The following is an 18,854-nucleotide window of genomic DNA, read 5'->3' as shown; positions in this document are numbered from 1 at the left end:
GAACAGTTTTGTTTATCAGATTTATTACTTAAAACCTTATGGCATTTCTCAGTTGAATTCCGCATATGTTATTATTCTATTTAGTACTCGCAGCAGGTACCGAATCATGGGTTAGCTTGTGGTCCCTCGGGACTGTAAGCATCGTATGACGCTCAGGGTGTACTCTCGAGGTGCTACAATTTCTTTCTTTTCCAATTCCGTCTCATCATTTTTTATCGTCATTGTTTGCTGATGAAAGATTTAGAGAAGACATTGAAAATGAAGAATACTTTTCTTTTGATTTGTTTTAGAATCTTTGATTTTTTTTTATGTCTTTTTATTTTATACTTTTATCTCTTTTTTAGTTTTTTGGATTGCTTTTGGCCCTGATCGGTTGGATTAGGCCTTGTATTCTTTGATTTCTCTTTAATAAAATGACCCTTGTGGTTTGATTTAGCCTAAAAAAATTATTTTTCAGTCGTTGTCTCATTGAACATGCAAAGCACTAACTATTTGAAGAAAGAATATGGAGTATATCCTTGCATCAAACACTAAGCACTAGTTACCCCTTCTTTATAATAGTACCATTATTGATTTTTCCATTTTTCATTCCTAAAATGTTATCTTCAGTTCTTAGAGGATATGTAGTAATTGTTTATTCTTCTCATGTCATAAATTCTACTTCTATCATTATCTTCTCCTCTATGTGCTTCTAAAGTGTTTATTTCAAATTTTTTTTTTGTGTCCCTTTTCTTTCTACATTAGCTTCTTGTTGTTGAAACTCTTCTACCTCCCCTTTAATTGTTATTCCTCTTTATTAGATATTTATCTTCTTGATTCCATGCTTTCCATTTTTTCTCAACTGCATCTAGTGAATCTGAAGAATTTAATTTATCTATTGCATTTTTGACATATTGTACTTTAGTCCCATCTATTGTTTATTGTTTTCATAGCCTTACCTATTTATTTTTCTTTATTTTTTAAATAATTTTTCTAAGGAAATTTCTTTCTTTTTCTACCTTAACTCTCTATGTCCTCTTTTTTTAATTCCATTTTATCTCTCCATGATTTTCCTTTTCTACTGACTATGTTAGAAGTAAGAGCCCCTTTTCACCCCTTGTCTTGTACCATTAGTATCGTGACTATTTTCTATGTTTCATATTTTTTAACTACTTTATTGATGTTTATTAATTGAATCTTCTTTCCACATTGTCTCCCATTTTGTGGACCCCTTAATTTCCTTAATCTGCTCCTCCACCTTATTCTATTGTGATTTCTGATTAGTCCACACTTCTTTTCCATCTTTCAAATTATCCTTATCTATATTGGTGAAGACTTTGTTATCCTTCAGTGAATTTTAGATCTGAATGTTGTCAACTACCCTTCCACTTAACAAAACACATAGCTTGTTAGAAATTTCTTATTGGGTGTTGCGTAAATGGTTGTTGTCTTTAGAAGTTGATGAAGTAGCAACTTACATAAGAGATACCTTTTTCATTCTTGTAGTTCTTCACCTTCTCTTCAAAATTTGCGATATTAGCGGTTGTGCATTATTCTTTATGGGTATAGTATCCTATATCTATCATCGGAATGTCCTTGCAAATTATTGTTCGAATAGTATATAACCTTTGCCTCCATGTTGATAGCAGTACCAATGTGTCCTACTTGTGCATATATCGGTTCTCTATTATGGTTCCTTAGAATAAAATCATAAGAGTTGAATCTTGAATTCTCTTTTCTTGCACCATCAGTATTGCACTTTATTGACAAAATAATTTTAGTTTCCTCTTTCACATAATTTTCATCACTACTATTTATCACGATTAGAAATAATATCGGTTAAAAGTGAGCTTAGATTGAGAGTCGGAGATAATGCATTTGAAGTAAATATGAATTGAAATTGAAGCGCAAATGTTAAAAGTAAGCGGAAGTTGAAAGTTGAAGCTCATCTTTAAAAATTATTTTTATTTTTATTTTTAAATATGTAATAACAAAATTGTTGAAAATTATTTACACCTATAGTATTTCAGATATTTTTATAAAACTCTTTGTTATCGTCAAATTAACGATAACTAAAACTGATTTATCCTGAACTTATTTGCTATCTCGTTGAACCATTGAATTTGGTATCACTTGTTAAGATAAAAAATAATATAATATTATGCAAAATCAAGTAAATATTGATAAACCAAACAATAAAAAGTATTAAAATATGCATAATAAAATTACTATGATTACCCTAAGTGATTGCTTTTTTGTTATTGTGTAAGTGAGAAGAATCTTTATTTTATAATTTATATAAATCGTTTCCTCAAAAAAAAAAACTTATTAAATATGAAAAAAATATAATAAATCAATGGAAAAGGGTCTAAAATGCTCTTTAACTATTAAAAATAGTGTAAATATACCCTTCTTCCACCTTTGGAGTCTAAAATACCCTTCCATCCATCTATTTGGCCCTATTTTACCTTTCTTCTTAACAGATCAATAATTAAGATTTTAACTTAATACGTGACAGTTTCTTATTGATTGAATTTTTATTAATCAAAAGTCAAAAGAAACAAAATAACTTAATCCAAATCACTAAAATCTATCCCATCCATCGGAACCCAAATCACTAAAAAAATTATTGAGCTTGATATTTTCACTAGTGATGGCGCTCACAGTTCCTTTTATTAAAAAGAAATAAATTATTTTCTCTTTCTTTCTTGTGTTGCTTGTTGTTTGTTATTAATTGAGATGATTTCTTTTTTTTTTTTTCTTTTCCCAATTTACGTCTATGCTACTAAGGGCCCGTCATTGATATTATGTCATCTGCTTCTCCAATATTGGTTGCTTGACTTGTCGTTTGTTCATATTTATATTTCTTAACAAGAAATAATTCCTGAAGTCGGTCAAACTATTGATGGAAAAATAAAGCTCAATAATTTTTTTAGTGATTTGGGTCCGGTGGATGGGATAGATTTTAGTGATTTGGGTTAAGTTATTTTTTTTTTTTGACTTTTGATTAATAAAAATTCAATCAATAAAAAATTATCACGTGTTAAGTTAAAATGCTAATTATTTATTTGTTAAGAATAAAGGTAAAATAGGGCCAAATAATTAGATGAAAGTATATTTTAGAACCCAAGGTGAATAAAGGATATATTTACATAATTTTCAATTGTTGAAGAGCATTTTAGGCTTTTCGGATAAATCAATTACCGTAAAGTGTTTTCCGATAAAACCCAAATAAAATTATATAGCTCACCTACCAGTAAGGCAAGATGAATGGAGCCAAAGGAGATGACAGAGCCGAATGAGTGGATAGATCAACTCAGCCTCTTCATTTACTATTACCTTTTTAGCTCCTAGCCCCTAGAGCACCGTTTTAATAACTTGTAAGAGACAAATTATAGTTCATTTGAAAAGTGAAGAGCGTAAGTTTTTCCTTAGTTGGTATGGCAGATGGTAAAGAAGTAGGAGCTGCTGCACAAGTTAGATCAATATTCATATACCCACTGAAATCATGCCGTGGTGTTTCTGTTTCTGAAGCACCCCTTTCTTCTACTGGTATCTATTATTATCTTCAATTCCCATACTTATTCTCTACACCTTTCCTTTTATGTATTATCTTTATATCAATAAAAAGCTTTACTGAATTTTTGCTCTTCATCTCTTGCAAGTCACAGTGTTTAGTGTTTACTGTTTCTTGTTTAATTTCACTGAATTTACTGAACACATTCTTTATGATTGTTTGACTGGCCGTGGATAGATTAATCAAACTTTGAGCATAAAATTCATCCTTTTAAATGAGTAGGGGCGAGGATTTCAGAGGTTTTTTTTTCATTCTCTTTGTAAAGGACTGAAGCTTTATATCAACTGCCCCTGGGACTCTTTGTTAAATAGACCTTTTAAGTCTATTTTTTAATTAAATGAATCTTAAGTTTTTTTATTTAGGGAGAGGACCCATTTTTGAGACAGATCTATAGATATATAGACAGATCGATTATCAATTTGATAGATCGATTATCGATTCGACCTATATATAGATAGATCGATTATCAATCCGATAAATGAGAAAATAGAAGTGGGCCATTTTGCTAATTGAAAACTTGAAGAGTCTTAATAGCCAAATTTTCTCACTGGGCCCAAATAACTAATATCATTGAGAATATTAAGAGTAAATGGTTGAGAAAACTGTCTTGTTTTTCTGGGACAGAGTGGAAAAAAGTGTGCCGGGAAAAATGTGATGGAGGTAGTAGTAACTTTTTGTTCAAGTTGGGACCCTTATAGATCTTTAGACCTTTGGGGATATGATGATGATTTGAATATTTACCCCCACAGATCCATAATAACTGATGTTTTCACCTTTTCATTTTGGTCCAAAATAAGTGGTGTTTGACTTTCACATAATCAAGAAAGTATTCATTGTTTTTCTTTTCAAAATTGACCCTTCTTTAGAAAAGTGAATTTTGACATAATCAAGCAACCATATATTTAAGGGTAAGTAACATTCTTACTTTCTAGGAGTGCGCCTAATCTAAAAGAACCACTTAATATGGACCGGATGGAGTAGAAGAGTTGTCTGCTTTTCTATCTAGTCGGTCAACTGAATTCGGGAGCTGATTCCTAACCAATTGACTGCTTTCTGTTAGAATCAGCTCTCTGATTTCTCCTCTCTCTTTTTCTGTCGAAATCAGCCCAAATAGGTATAACCCCTTTGACCTGCTCAAAGTATGATAGGTTCGCTAGGTGATTGATATAATTATGGGAGTGTCATAGTTGGGTGCAGCCAAAAGGATTTGTCAAAAGTATTGCGCTAAAAAGGGCTAAAATAGTGTAGCGTAACAAGTTATTCGTCAAAGTAAGTGGCTGATTCCTTTAGAGGTCAAAGAATAGCAGATGTTGCTATACCGTTAAATCAGGTTAGACAACACCACTACGTTTCAACGAACTGTCCAGATGCAACTGTAAGGATTGGCAATGGCAAATGATTCCGTTCCTAGAGTTGCATGTTTAGGGTGGATTGTGGTACATGAAGCCTGCCTTGCACTTAATAGTTTGATGAGAAGGGGGTTCTTATCTTTAGCGGATGCTTTATGTGTAAAAGAAGTTGGAAGGTGTGGACCATTTATTTTCTGTGTTGCCCTATAGCAGCAGAATTTTGGAGTATACTTTTGAACATCGCTTAAGTCAAATGGGTAATTCTTAAGACCTTGAAGCTATCGTTTTGCAGTCGGTAGAGAAGGAGAATCTCAAAGATGAATGGAAAATTTGGAATACCATCTCTTTATGTATCATAAGTATTATGGAGAGAATGTCAACCTATATTTTGTCGGATGTAGGAGCTCCTTGCATGAGCGTCACTTGTTGTCTCTTTGGTATATGTTGAATATTATAAATGATTAGAAATATACGAGGCTACTTCTCTGCATGTAAATATCGTTTTTGTATTGTTATTAGTTTCCCTATATGGATGGCTAATAATCCAGGGAAGTAGGGACATTGATGATGATATCACACACCGTATTGGTGCATTATGGATGAAGTGGAGTGACTTGCCTTTTAAGTATTATGCGATAAAAAGATACAACCTAAATTTAAAGGTAAGTTTTATAGAGTGGTGGTCAAACCGATGTTGTGTGGGGCGGAGTGTTGGCTAGTCAAAAACTCCCATATTAAGAAGATGCATGTTGCGGAAATGAGGATGTTGAGATGGATGTGTGGGCACACTAGGTGCGACAAGATTAGGAATGACGAAATTCGAAATAAGGTGTGAGTGGCATCCGTGGTGGACAAAATGAGGGAAGTGAGATTAGGATTGTTGGACATGTAAAAAGGCGTGGTGCAGATGCCCCAGTGAGTTAGTGCGAGAGGTTAGATATAGTCGGCACGAAGAGAGGTAGAGGTAGGTCGAAGAAGTATTGGGAAAGTGATTACACAGGACATGGCACAACTTCAGGTTACTGAGGACATGACCTTAGATAGTAAGGTGTGGAGGGACGTGTATTAGGGTCGAAGGTTTGTAGGGTAGGAGTGTTGTCGTGTTCTTCGAGGGCTTAGGTTTGTAGGTGTTTATCCTTGTACTAGTCGTAGTATTGTAGTCCTTGCTTGTGATATCTATCATGGTATGTTCTTTATTGTGTTTTGATTATTGCATTTTTTGTTGATGTTCTTGCTTCTTTCTTGGAGACTTTGCACTGTTTCTCGATATTGTCTTCATTGTTTCCTGCTCCTTTGTACTTGGAATTTCTACACATTAGCTGAGAGTCTTTCTGAAACAGCCTCTCTACCTCTACGAGGTAGTGGTAAGGTCTGGGTATACTCTACCATTTCCAAACCTCACTTATAGGATTTCACTTGGGTATGTTGTTGTTGTATAGATGGCTAATAAAGAAAATATTTTTGCACTTTCTTTGCATGTAACTCACACTTTCTTGGTGCTAAATATAAAGAAGAGGAATTTGACACCTCTACACTTGGCATTCTTTCTCTTTGGCTGCAAAATAGCCGTTTTTCCGTCCAGAAATTTCAAAATCTGCAGATTCTTCTATGTTTGGTTTTAGCTAGTAGAACTAATGCTATAAGCTTTCTTAGCATGGTGAAATAGCGTATTTACTCTGCATTTGCAGCCTTTTTCCCCATATGAAATGCTGGAAATTTTAGCTATCCTCCTATTAACAGCTTAATACTTAGGATATCAATCCTCTGCCTAGTTTAATTTGAATCCTATCAGAAACTATGCTTTACAAAATAATATAATAAATATGATAATCTGGGCCACAAAAATATTCTCATATTGTAGTTCAGTTGTCTTCCAACCAAATATGGGTTCAGTTGTCTTCCAACCAAATATGGGTATGTAAATTGTTTAAGGCAAAGCCATCCTATGGTACTCCTGTCAGCTATTAATATTAAAATGTTCAAAAAAAGAAGAACAAAAGATACATTAAGAAGTCAAACCCCATTGACAAATATTTTGGTAATTAACGGGCAACTGTAAATTTTGGACAAAAAAGAGCACTGTAAACCACTTGGAGGTCTCTAACGGAGGCTTCCTCTATTTTCCGTAAATGTTCATTTCCACTTAAGCATATCAAGGTTTGAATTCTCAATTTGGCAAATTGTCTCATAATTTGGTTTGAATCACCAACGCCTTGTAATATTCAAATTGATTGACCATTTAGTTAAACTATTTTTTTGGCCTGTAGTTACCAATTGAAGAAAAATTAAAAGTATTATCATTTAGAGACTGCCTTGTTTTGTATTATAACATTTTCCATTAGCATGGAGGCGTATGATGCAACAGCATAAATGCTAAAGCTTGGTATGTAGTGAGTTACTTCATATGCTTGGTAGCATGTTTGTATTATAACAAACTTTGCAACAATTGAACTTTAGAAGAAAATGTTAATGAGATATTATAACCCAGTGCTTCAAATAATTAGCACTAAAATATTCATATTTATTTCTTGAACCCAACAAATAATTCTTGTGCTTTGTTTTACTCAGGATTTCGATGGGATCGGCAGTGGATAGTTGTGAACTCCAAAGGCAGAGCATGTACTCAAAGAGTAGAGCCATCACTTGCTCTAGTTGAGGTTGAATTGCCAAATGAGGCATTATTGGAGGACTGGGAACCAAATGCAAGCTCATTTTTAGGTTAGTGAGAGAATATGTTTTATGATCCTTATGGTCTCTTTCATTTTTTCATTTCTCTGTGTGATTATGAGGAAATTTATTGCCAAGTCATACAGTATCTTTTTTGGTCTAATTTGTTGAACCAAAGGAATGGAAATTTTGTATAGGATAAGTCATTTTTCCAACAATATCATAATTCGTACTTTCTTTCCCTTTCTTAAATATCAATCAAATGGGTTCTGTGATAAGCCGAGGATCTATCTGAAACAGTTTCTCTACCTTCACAAGGTAGGGATAAGGCTGCATACACACCACCGACGGCCCACCACCCTCCCCAGACTTCTTTTATAGGATTACATTGGGTATGTTGTTGTTGTTGGTTCTGATTGAGAATCTCTTGATTCAACCATATCATATCACTTCTTTACTCTGTCTTTCCGTTATCGTAAATAGAAATGCAAATTAGAATTCAAAAGTTAGTTAAATACAGTGTTGGTACAGTAGTTTGAGTTCCAGAAATTAGTTAAGAGCAGTTAGTGGAGTTTGTTAGCTACAACTGTTCAGTTAGTTAGAATAACTGATCAACTTCTATTTTTTGTTAATAGTTGATGTACTCACTCAATTACAACATGATATGAAATAAACCCAATTCTTTCTATCTCAATTATCTCTATCTCTCTCTTTGTTTCTTCTTCTTCTTCTTTTTCTTCTTCTTCTTCTTCTTCTGTGATTATATCCTCGAGTTAACTCCTGGGCAATCAACTCGATCCTCTAATCCTTGTGGTTCCTGTAATCGAGTAACATTGGTATCAGAGCCACTCGACCTTGGCAACAATGGTGAAAAGAGCAAGAGTAACTGGTGACTCAACTTCAGAAACTGCTACTGCAGAAATTGGGGATTTACGTGAGATGCTGCAGAGCTTGGTAACAGAGTTGGGACATTTAGCTGGCAAGGTTTCATTATTGGAGAATTTGGATCATGCTGTTATGGAATTGAAACAATAATTGATGGGGGAAAATAGGAGGAACATCATTCCATTGGTGCATGAAGAGACACAGGACCATGAAAGAGGAATGGGGAATCGCAGGGAAAAGGATAGGAGCCCTAATTTTGGTAATAATTCTCCTTTTCATGTTGCTTCGAATTTTCAACAATCGCATTTCACGCGATGGTCAAGGATGGATTTCTTGAAATTTTCTGGGGCTGACCTTCGATCTTGGTTGTTCAAGATTAAGCAGTTCTTCTCTATGGAGAATATTGCGGATGATGAGAAGGTTAACAATGCATCATTGCAATTGGAGGGTGAAGCAATCCAATGGCATGTTTCTTTTATGAGTTATAGACAATACTCACAAACTATCAGTTGGAAGGAGTATGTTGGTGCTTTAGTGGAGAGATTTGGGATCGATTTTGATGATCCCTTGGAAGAGATTAAAAAGATTAAGCAGACAGGAAGTGTAAGGGAATATCAAGCAGCTTTTGAAAGTAGTTTGACAAGAGTGAACCTATCAAAAGAGAATGATATCAGTTGCTATATTGGGGGCTTAAAAACAGAATTGAATATAGCCGCTAAGATCACCAAGCCTTCCTCTCTCTCTCAAGTATACAAAATTGCAAGAATGCAGGAGGCTTATCTGTTGGCTATGAGGCAACACCCACTAATAATTCTCAGGTAACTGCAACGAGGTTTGCAGATCAGAAGTATTGAGCAGCAAAGGAATTTTGCCTACTCCTTGTAGCACAAATTCTGTTTTTTCTAAGGGATTGAATTGGAGAACTTTGAGTATTGAAGAGATGAATAACAAAAGGGCAAAAGGCTTGTGCTATTTCTGCAATGAAAAGTATATGCTTGGACATAATTGTAAAACTTCCAAGCAATTGTATTTGTTAGAAGCAGATGAGACAGAAGAATTAGAGGCATCAGTTGAAGATCTAGAAGCAGAAGCCCAAGATGAGCCTGTTGATAAGCAAGAGTTAGGGTAGCCTGTAGAACACATGGAGATTTCTATGCATGCCTTGAATGGATTCTTGGGATTTAGGACCTTTAAGGTAACTGGTTATCACTCAAAAATGGAATTGCATATACTGATTGATACGGGGAGCTCTCATAACTTTATAGATCCTGAATTGGTCAAGAAGTTAGGGTGTGAAGTGAGATCTATTAACCCCGAGGTAGTGGCTGCCGCAAATGGTAGTATGAAGGTGCATAAGGTGATTACTATAACTTGGTTGTTACAAGGTGCTGAATTTTTTGCTGATTTCTTATTGTTACCTCTAGGATCTTGTGGTGGTGTATTGGGAGACACTTGGTGATATCAAAGTTGAATTTCAGGAATTTGACGATGGAATTCCAGTATAAGGGGAGAAAACATCTACTTAGAGTCTCTAGCTGTCAAGTGCTAACTCCTAGGTATTATCAGAATTTGCTGCTTTGTTTGAAGAACCTGTTAATCTACCACCTTCTAGGGGTATATTTGATCATAGGATTGTATTACAACTGGGGGTTGAACCTGTGAATAACAGACCTAACAGATACCCTTCAGTTAAGTAGGATATTATTGTAAACATAGTACAACAAATGATGGATCAGGGAATTATTCAGCCTAGTTGCAGTCCTTTTGCCTCACCTGTAGTGTTGGTCGGCAAGAAGGATAGCACATGGAGATTATGTGTCGATTATAGGGACTTGAACAAGTTTACTATCAAAAACAAGTTTCCAATCCCTATTGTTGAAGACTTGTTAGATGATCTAGGTGGATCCAAGGTCTTCTCTAAAATTGACTTAAGGTCGGGATATCATCAATTGAGGATGGCTAAAGAAGATGTTCCTAAGACTGCTTTTAGAACTCATTCGGGACATTTTAAGTACTTAGTCATGCCTTTTGGATTATCAAATGCCCCTGCAACCTTTCAAGGGTTGATGAACTTTGTATTTCAAAAGTTTTTAAGGAAATATGTGCTGGTTTTCTTTGATGATATTCTGATTTATAGTAGAACTATGGAAGAACATATGGTACATCTGAAGTCTGTATTTTTGAAAATGGTTGAGCATCAGTTATTTGCTAAGAAAAGCAAGTGCTTCTTTGGTGCTCACAGGATTGAGTATCTTGGCCATTTTATCACTGTTGAAGGTGTCTCTACTCACCCTCAGAAGATCCAGGCTGTCAGGAATTGGCCTATTCCTACTACATTGAAGCAGTTAAGAAGTTTTTTAGGATTGGCTGGTTATTACAGGAGATTCCTCCAAGGTTTTGGAGTTATCTGCAAGCCTCTTACTGATTTGACAAAGAAGGGAAGGTTTAAATGGAATTCAGATGCTCATGATGCATTTGTACAGTTGAAAGATGCATTGACTCAATCTCCTGTCCTGTCCTGGCTTTAACTGATGCTAGCAAGCCATTTGTTGTGGAAACTGATGCGAGCGGATATGGTATTGGTGCTGTACTAATGCAAGAAGGGCACCCTATAGCTCTTATTAGCAAGGCTTTGTCTCCAAAACATGCTGCATTATCCGTATATGATAAGGAACTCCTTGCTATTGTTCAGGCTGTTACTAAGTGGTCACAGTATCTTTTAGGTTAGAAGTTTGTACTCAGAACTGATCAAAAGGCATTGAAGTTCTTAATGGAACAAAAATTGCATACAAATTCACAGTTGTTGTGGCTAACTAAATTGATGTCGTTTGACTACACTATTGAATATAAAAAGGGTGCTGAAAATAAAGTGGCTGATGCCCTCTCAAGGGTTACTGGTGCCGAGTTACTTGCTCTTATTATTTCTCCTACCAATACTGATCTGTTTGATGCTATTGTAGACGGTTGGCATACTGATCCTGAGCTCAAGAAGCTAATTGAAGACTTGCAGGTTGACCCTTTTTCTCATAAACAATTCACTTGGTTACAGGGTCAATTGAGAAGGAAAGGGAAATTAGTTATTGGTAAGGTACAGAGTCTGAGAACTGATGTCATGACTCTATGGCATGCTGGTCCTCATGGGGGCCATTTGGGATTGGAAGCTACTCTCAAGAGGTTACTAACTCTATTCTATTGGAAGAACATGAGAATAGAAGTGAAGGAATTCATTCAAAGGTGTGACGTATGTCAGAAAAAATAAATCAGATCTTGCTGCTTACCCTGGTTTACTGCAACCTCTACCCATCCCTGAGGTAGTGTGATCTCAAATTAACATGGATTTCCATCGATGGTTTACCCAAATCTCATGGATATGAGGTCATTTTGGTAGTGGCTGACAGACTGAGCAAGTATGGCCATTTCCTTCCCCGGAAACATCCTTATACAACTCACTATGTCGCTCAGGTGTTCCTCGATAATATTGTGAAGTTACATGGTCTACCGGATGCTATTACAAGTGATAGGGATGCTGTTTTCCTCAGCTCCTTTTGGCAGGAACTCTTAGGCCTTCAAGGTGTGTTGCTCATACTTCCACAGCCTACCATCCTCAATTGGATGGTCAAACTGAGGTACTGAACAGATGTACTGCAGTGATGATGCGTCTAATTGGTCTGCCTGCTTACCGATGGCCGAGTATTGGTATAATACTTGTTTTCACTCGGCTATTCAGACTACTCCTTATGAGGCATTATATGGTCCGCCTCCTCCTCTTCATCTTCCTTATCTACCAGGTGAATCTGCTTCTACTGATGTTGGCACTACACTACTTAATAGGGAGCTTAAGCTACAACTATTGAAGCACCACTTGCTCAGGGCTCAAGTGAGGATGAAACAACAGGCCGATTCACATAGGAGTGAGAAACATTTTGATGTTGGGGACTGGGTCTACTTCAAGGTACAACCCTACAAGCAAGCTACTATCTCGCAGCACTCTAATCATAAGCTTGGCGTCCAAGTATTATGGACCGTTTCAGATCATAAAAGGGGTTGGTCCTGTGGCCTACACTCTCTTGTTACCTACTTCTGTCAAGATCCACCCTACGGTTCATGTCTCCTTGTTGAAAAAGTGTTATGAAGTACCTACCACTATATCTTGCCCACCTACTGTGGAGTTGGCTAATCCAAACTGTCCTCAGCTTGAGTCTGTTTTGCAAAGACGGATGATCAAGAAAGGCAACAAAGCTGTTGTTCAGGTGTTGGTGAAATGGATTGGTCTTCCTGCTGATGCGGCCACCTGGGAATTTGTTACTGTGTTAAAGACTCGTTTTCCATCTTTTGATCCTTGAGGACAAGGATCTTGTATTAGGGGGGAGTACTGTTATCGTAAATAGAAATGCAAATTAGAATTCAAAAGTTAGTTAAATACAATGTTGGTACAGTAGTTGTGTTCCAGAAATTAGTTAAGAGCAGTTAGTGGAGTCTGTTAGCTACAACTGTTCAGTTAGTTAGAATAACTGATCAACTTCTATTTTTTATTAATAGTTGATGTAATCACTCAATTACCGCATGATATGAAATAAACCCAATTCCTTCTCTCTCAATTGTCTCTATCTCTCTCTTCTACTACTTCTTCTTCTTCTTCTTCTTCTTCTTCTTCTTCTTCTTCTTCTTCTTCTTCTTGAAGTGAAATGACAAGGGAAGTTTCTTATATTGTTTGCATCTTTTATGTTGAACCCCATTAACTGGTTACTTCAATTAATTTGCATTTCTTGATACTCAACTGAAAAATAAATGCAATTTATCTTTTGAGGAATTCTATGAACTCCAAGACTAAGGTAATTATTATCACAAAAACTGTAGAACTTTCACTTGTGTCAATAGTTTATCTTTTCGGGTGGTGAGAAGGCCCCTGTTATGCTTGTACTTAAAGTCCCACTGGTTAAACCATCTCCCGATACTTATCAAACAAAATAAATGCATTTCCTAAGCTTCATCATATCTTTTAAGGGCCTCAAATTGAGACATTCGTCAACTCCAATAAGGAAATTATGATCACAAACAAATATGACCTCACTAGTATCTACTTCACCTTTTTGGACAGTGATAAGAGCCCCTGGTATGGATGTGCTTAAAGTCCCACTTGTTGAACCATCTGAAGTAGCACATGGTGTGTCTGTGTGGGAATGGTCTGGCTCTGCTTTGGATGAAGGAGATGAAGCATCAAAGTGGTTCTCCAAATATCTAGGGAAACCTAGTCGTCTCGTACGTTTCAATGAAGGTTTACTCCTATTTCCTCTTTGTAATCAACCAAAATCATCAGATCATTTTTAATTTTATTATATTGCATTTAACCTTGAAATGCTTTAGAATACTTGGCATTAGAAGCTACAACCCAGACACATAAGGGCTTGGAGAGTGTAGGTTGAACCTCTTTAACACTATTCCTTTGGCACTATAATCACTTGTATTATCTCTCTCTGTATTTTTCACTTTCTAGTTGCCTCTGTCACTCTAACCAGAAAGTTGAAGGTGACCAAATGAGTGATTAACAAATCCACATATAAAGAACTTTTTTGGCAACTTGGTCATGCAACTGCATTTCATTGCTAAAGTTGTTTATGAAGATTTGCTAGTTTTAATGAGCTAATCTGCTTCACTAAAATTTAGCATCATTTACAGTTTCTGTGTCAAGCTAGATGCTTTGACTTATAACGGGTGAAAGATTAAAAATATCAAAGGATCAATGTAATAATTTCAACAGTGTCCCTTTGTTTAAACACTGGACATCAGTACTTGCTTTTTATGTTGTATGTTTTTCTTTCGCTTCTAAAACTTGTATTTAGTGTGACTTCAACTACAGCTAATTTCTTTCTTCTTGGGTATAGAGGGGGAAGGGGTTTTAACAGAAAGCCGACTAAAGGAATTCCAAAAAGGGAACTATACAGTTTAGGCGTTGATGTCTCCAGAGGCTGTATTTAGCCTAGAAATATAACAATATTGGAAATGGTAATGATCTGTGGTTTACTCTAGTGTCTTTGACTCCATATTTTGGTCATATCTTAATTTAAAGCTTGTCCTTGAACAGTCAATTGTATACACTCTTCGTTCCATTATATGTGTATACTATATCCTTATTAGTATGTTCCAAAAAGAATGACACTTTTTTCTAAATTTGAGAATAGTTTAACTTTAAACTTCCCCTTGTGCTCTTAATGGCATGATTGTATAGGTGCAAACATCTCATGGCCAGAAGTGGATCCAGGTTTTTAAAATTCTATGGGTTCAATCGTTAAGGCTTTTAGTTGTGAACCTGTTATACTCTTCAAACTATGGGCTTCAAACCTTATTTTTGCAATTTTAGTGACTTTATACACATAAACTTATGCTCTGAGTAAAAAGTTTTAGGTTCGGGTGAACCTGGTGCTTGAATGTTGCATCTGCCACTGCTCATGGTATATTTAAGGCCAAGAGTTTCAATAATTTTTCTTTGTTATACTCTGTACCCAACTAACTATGTCACATAAGTTGAAATGGATGTAGTTAAAGATGTGTGCATCTGGAAACAAGGGACCCCCTCAGCCGTAATCATTTCACTCTGTTTCACTCGTGCAGTTTCCCAGTCTAGACCTACCGACCCTAATTATGCTCCCGGGTACAAAATAAAATTTAATGATGCATATCCCTTCCTCCTTACATCCCAGGTTAGACAATTATCATCCCTTTCTACTTCTCTCAATTTTTTTTTTAAAATTTTCTTAAGCTGATTCCTTTTTCTTTGGCAGAAATCACTGGATTTATTAAATGAACAACTCAAAGAGCCTGTGTCAATTAACCGCTTCAGACCGAAGTATCTTCTCTTTCTTATTCAATCCTTTAGAAGGAGAAACTCAGTCCTCTATATATTGTGATAGTGTATACCAAAGGAGGGAAGTAGCTCAGCTCGTTAACGAGCTACCTGGACTTTCACCTTGTTGGTGAGGGTTGATTCCCCACCTTGTAATCCCTTCCCCCATTTCCCCTTCCCATACCCCCAATATATATATATATATATATATATAGACAGTATACCATAGGAACTTCCTTAAAGTTGTTCAGACGGTATTCATCAAGAACTTAATAATTGCCTTCAACATGACCCCTCTAAATGGTGTTCTTGTTAAGATTATGACATTGACTTCTTTGGGCCAAAGACGCGTATGGTTATATGAATCTTTGAATAGAACCTGTGCCTTCTGCTGAAAATCCCATAAACGATCATTATTTTCCTTGGTTGTTAACATAGATATTCTATCTTTGCATCAATAATAACATTCTACTGTTGGAAAACTGTTCATAGTATCCTCATTGATGGATCGGATCCCTTTTGTGAAGATTTATGGAAGGATATCAAAATAGGTGAAAATACATTCCATAGCACAGAGCTATGCTATCGCTGCAAGGTAAAAGTTATCCTTTCTCTAAATCTTTATGATTGCCACTATTTTGGAATTGTTGAAGATTCAGGGAATGACATGTAGCACTTTTGTCTGAATACACACACACATAATATATTAAGTATGCATGCGAATAAGAAAAAATATGCAGACACATCCTCCGAAAGAGATACCAACAAAGAAAAACAGTGAAGCAAAAAGGGGATCTGCAAACTTATGGCTGGGTAAAATGTAAGGTTTTTATTGTCTCAAAACTTCTTGAGGTTGAAATTCTCAGTAATGAAATCTAGGCTCTATGTGTAGGAAGAATGAAGTTCCACTTCTTTTGCCACTTCTGTAGGTTTTATGTTATGCAACTAATGGTTCTCATGAATTAAGCTCCAATAATAATAAAAAGCTCATTTTCTTTGTTAACATTTCACATATGGCTTTCAGGTACCAACAATCAATCAAGAAACTGCAGAAGCAGGTTCCGAGCCAAGTGAAACGCTCATGAAGTTCCGTTCAGATGAAGTTTTAAAGACAAACAAGAAACCACAAGGCAGAGTAAGCAAATAAGTTCTCGTCAATCATTCACTTAGCACAATGACATATTCAGTTATTTGCTAATTTTGCATTGGATGCAGATTTACTTCGGTCAGCATTTAGTGTGGGTGGATTCTCTTGCACAAGAGAGAAAGACCATCAAAGTAGAAGATCCTGTTTATGTCCTCAAGATGGTTTCATCCTATGTTGATGTATCTGTGTGAAACCACATATACGTGAATTATTGTCTAGTATGTCGTGTATAATTGTAGTTATTGGCGTTGAAGGCGCTAGAGAGTGGACGAAACATGATATAGTAACTAGCAATAGGAAAGAGGAGCTGGACTGTACAACAGAAGGATTCGTGGAACTCCTTTTATTGATGAACGTCAGAAAAAAAATAACATAACGTAGGTACGAGATAAAGAACTTGAAATTTGTGTCTAATAAATAATTGTGCGGTTGCTTTTATTCAAGGATAACTATATAACTTTGCAAATATAGACTCCTAATTACTTTATTTAGCCTAAGTTTTAATTAATTACAACTCGTAGCACCTTCTTGCCTATTAATTATCTCTAATTACAATTCATAGTGTCTCTCATGTATTTTTTTTTTCTATTTTCTATCACTCTCCTTTTTCAATTTCCTTTTTCGTTTTTTATCTTTATTTTTTCTTTTCCTTTTTTTTAATCACTTTCTTTTTTCTTTTTTTTTTCCTTTTCATTTTTTCTCCTTTTTTTTTTCTTTTTTTTTTCTCCATTTTATATAACTCTCATTTTTTAAATATTTTTTCTCCTTTTTCTCTCATTTTTTTCCTCCTTTTTGTTCTTTTTTTCCTCTTCATATTTTCTCCTTTTCATTTGTGTCTACTAGCAAACACAAATACAAGAACAGACTATAAAATACAAATACGAATTATAACATACAAATACAAGTGCGAACTATAAAATACAAAAATAAATGAAAACTATAACACACAGATACAAGATACAAGTGTGAACTATAAAATATAAATACAAATGCAAACTATAATATACAAATACAAATGCCAACTATAACATACAAATACAAGTGCGAACTATAAAATACAAATATGAACTATAACATACAAATACAAGTGCAAATTATAAAATACAATTACAAATGCGAACTATTATTTGTATTTTTTATTTTTTGAAAATGAACGACTGATTTTCTTTCTACGGATACTTGTTTGTATTTACTGATACGAGTCATATTTGTTGATACAAATAAATACAATTTAAATTTTCATATAAATACAATATATACAAATACATATTGTATTTGTATTGTAAAATCATTTGTTTGTAATTGTATCTGTATCAAGTGATATTTGTTTATTTACAAATACGAATAATAATTTTGGCATACAAATACAAAACGGTACATTTGTATCAAATGATACATTACATATTTATATATTTCAGAATCAAGAAAATACAATTAATGTATTCACTTGTTTGTATACAAATACAAATGATAAATTGCACATAATCACGGCTAAATATAAAATGCAATTAACTTACAAATATTAAATAATTCTTTAAAAATAGAAAGGCATCGACAAAAATAGAATACAAATATAATCTAAATATACAAAACATAATAAAATCACAATACAAATATAATCCAATATAATATACAGTCAATTATAAAATACAAATACAAAATAATTCTTTAAAATACAAGAGTGAGTTACATAAAATATAAATGATGGTGCGAACTAACAAATACAAATATAATTGCGAACTATAAAATACAAATACAAGCGCAAACTTTAAAATATAAATACAAATACAGTTGTATCAATGACTACAAAATATAAATGACGTTGTGACTACAAATACGATAAACAATTGTGGTATTTATGTTATGATCCATGACTTGTGCTCGACTAGTCATATTTTTTGAAAATACATAAAATATAAAATAAAATTAAAAAAAAATGATAAAGAAAATAAGTACAAAAAAGAAAAAAATCAAAGAAGAAAGAGAAATAGAAATTAGAGATAGAAGAGAGAAAAGAACAAAAAGGAAAAAAAAGAAGGAAAAAATAGAAAAAAAAAAGATAAAACGAGGAAAATGTGAATAAGAAAAAATATAAAAAAAATAAATGATAGTGCTTTTGACGAGACTAAATATGTAGTGTATTGATGTTTTTTTATGAATACAGACCACTGAGGAAAAATGAATACAACAGATGTGAATAGAGTACAATGACTAAATAGGTACTATATTTATATTTTATATGAATACGGACTATTGATAAAACCAAATACAACAGACGTAAATTGAATACAACGACTATAAATAGTAATTATGTAAAATATGACTATGAAAAACGAATTTTACAGCAAAGTGTACCTATTTTTGAAAGATCCTTTATTCAACCTCTATATGTTGTGCATTTTTCGATTG

General features: G+C 34.5%; 1 protein-coding gene across 3 annotated transcripts; it reads left to right on the top strand.

The window, feature by feature from the left end:
• The first annotated feature begins 2,720 nt into the window (after window positions 1–2,720).
• Window positions 2,721–16,911, top strand: LOC107842966 (molybdenum cofactor sulfurase). 3 transcript variants are annotated; one of them, XM_016687057.2, is made up of 8 exons: window positions 2,721–3,531; window positions 7,474–7,623; window positions 13,556–13,732; window positions 15,067–15,155; window positions 15,237–15,301; window positions 15,791–15,893; window positions 16,323–16,433; window positions 16,514–16,911. In XM_016687057.2, the coding sequence occupies exons 1-8, from the start codon at window positions 3,420–3,422 to the stop codon at window positions 16,634–16,636; spliced, it is 930 nt and encodes a 309-aa protein (XP_016542543.1). In that variant the 5' UTR covers window positions 2,721–3,419; the 3' UTR covers window positions 16,637–16,911. The 3 variants fall into 3 exon arrangements, with proteins under 3 accessions (XP_016542543.1, XP_047252096.1, XP_016542544.1); XM_047396140.1 differs by lacking the exon at window positions 16,514–16,911 and adding an exon at window positions 16,039–16,118 and having other exon boundaries at window positions 3,162–3,531; window positions 16,323–16,414; XM_016687058.2 differs by lacking the exon at window positions 13,556–13,732 and having other exon boundaries at window positions 3,176–3,531.
• The last annotated feature ends 1,943 nt before the right edge of the window (window positions 16,912–18,854 follow it).

This window comes from Capsicum annuum, chromosome 9 (genome assembly GCF_002878395.1).
Source record: "Capsicum annuum cultivar UCD-10X-F1 chromosome 9, UCD10Xv1.1, whole genome shotgun sequence".
In the NCBI taxonomy this organism is placed as follows: domain Eukaryota; kingdom Viridiplantae; phylum Streptophyta; class Magnoliopsida; order Solanales; family Solanaceae; genus Capsicum; species Capsicum annuum.
The sequence above is the reverse complement of the archived record's forward strand: the minus strand, read 5'-3'. Positions and strand labels throughout refer to the sequence as shown.

What these genes read in the sequence shown, in the direction of transcription:
- LOC107842966 (XM_016687057.2), top strand. Translation starts at nt 3,420, where the DNA reads ATGGCAGATGGTAAAGAAGTAGGAGCTGCTGCACAAGTTAGATCAATA. An exon ending in AGCACCCCTTTCTTCTACTG is followed by an intron (nt 3,532 to 7,473) that starts GTATCTATTATT and finishes TGTTTTACTCAG; the next exon opens with GATTTCGATGGGATCGGCAG. An exon ending in AAATGCAAGCTCATTTTTAG is followed by an intron (nt 7,624 to 13,555) that starts GTTAGTGAGAGA and finishes CTTTTTGGACAG; the next exon opens with TGATAAGAGCCCCTGGTATG.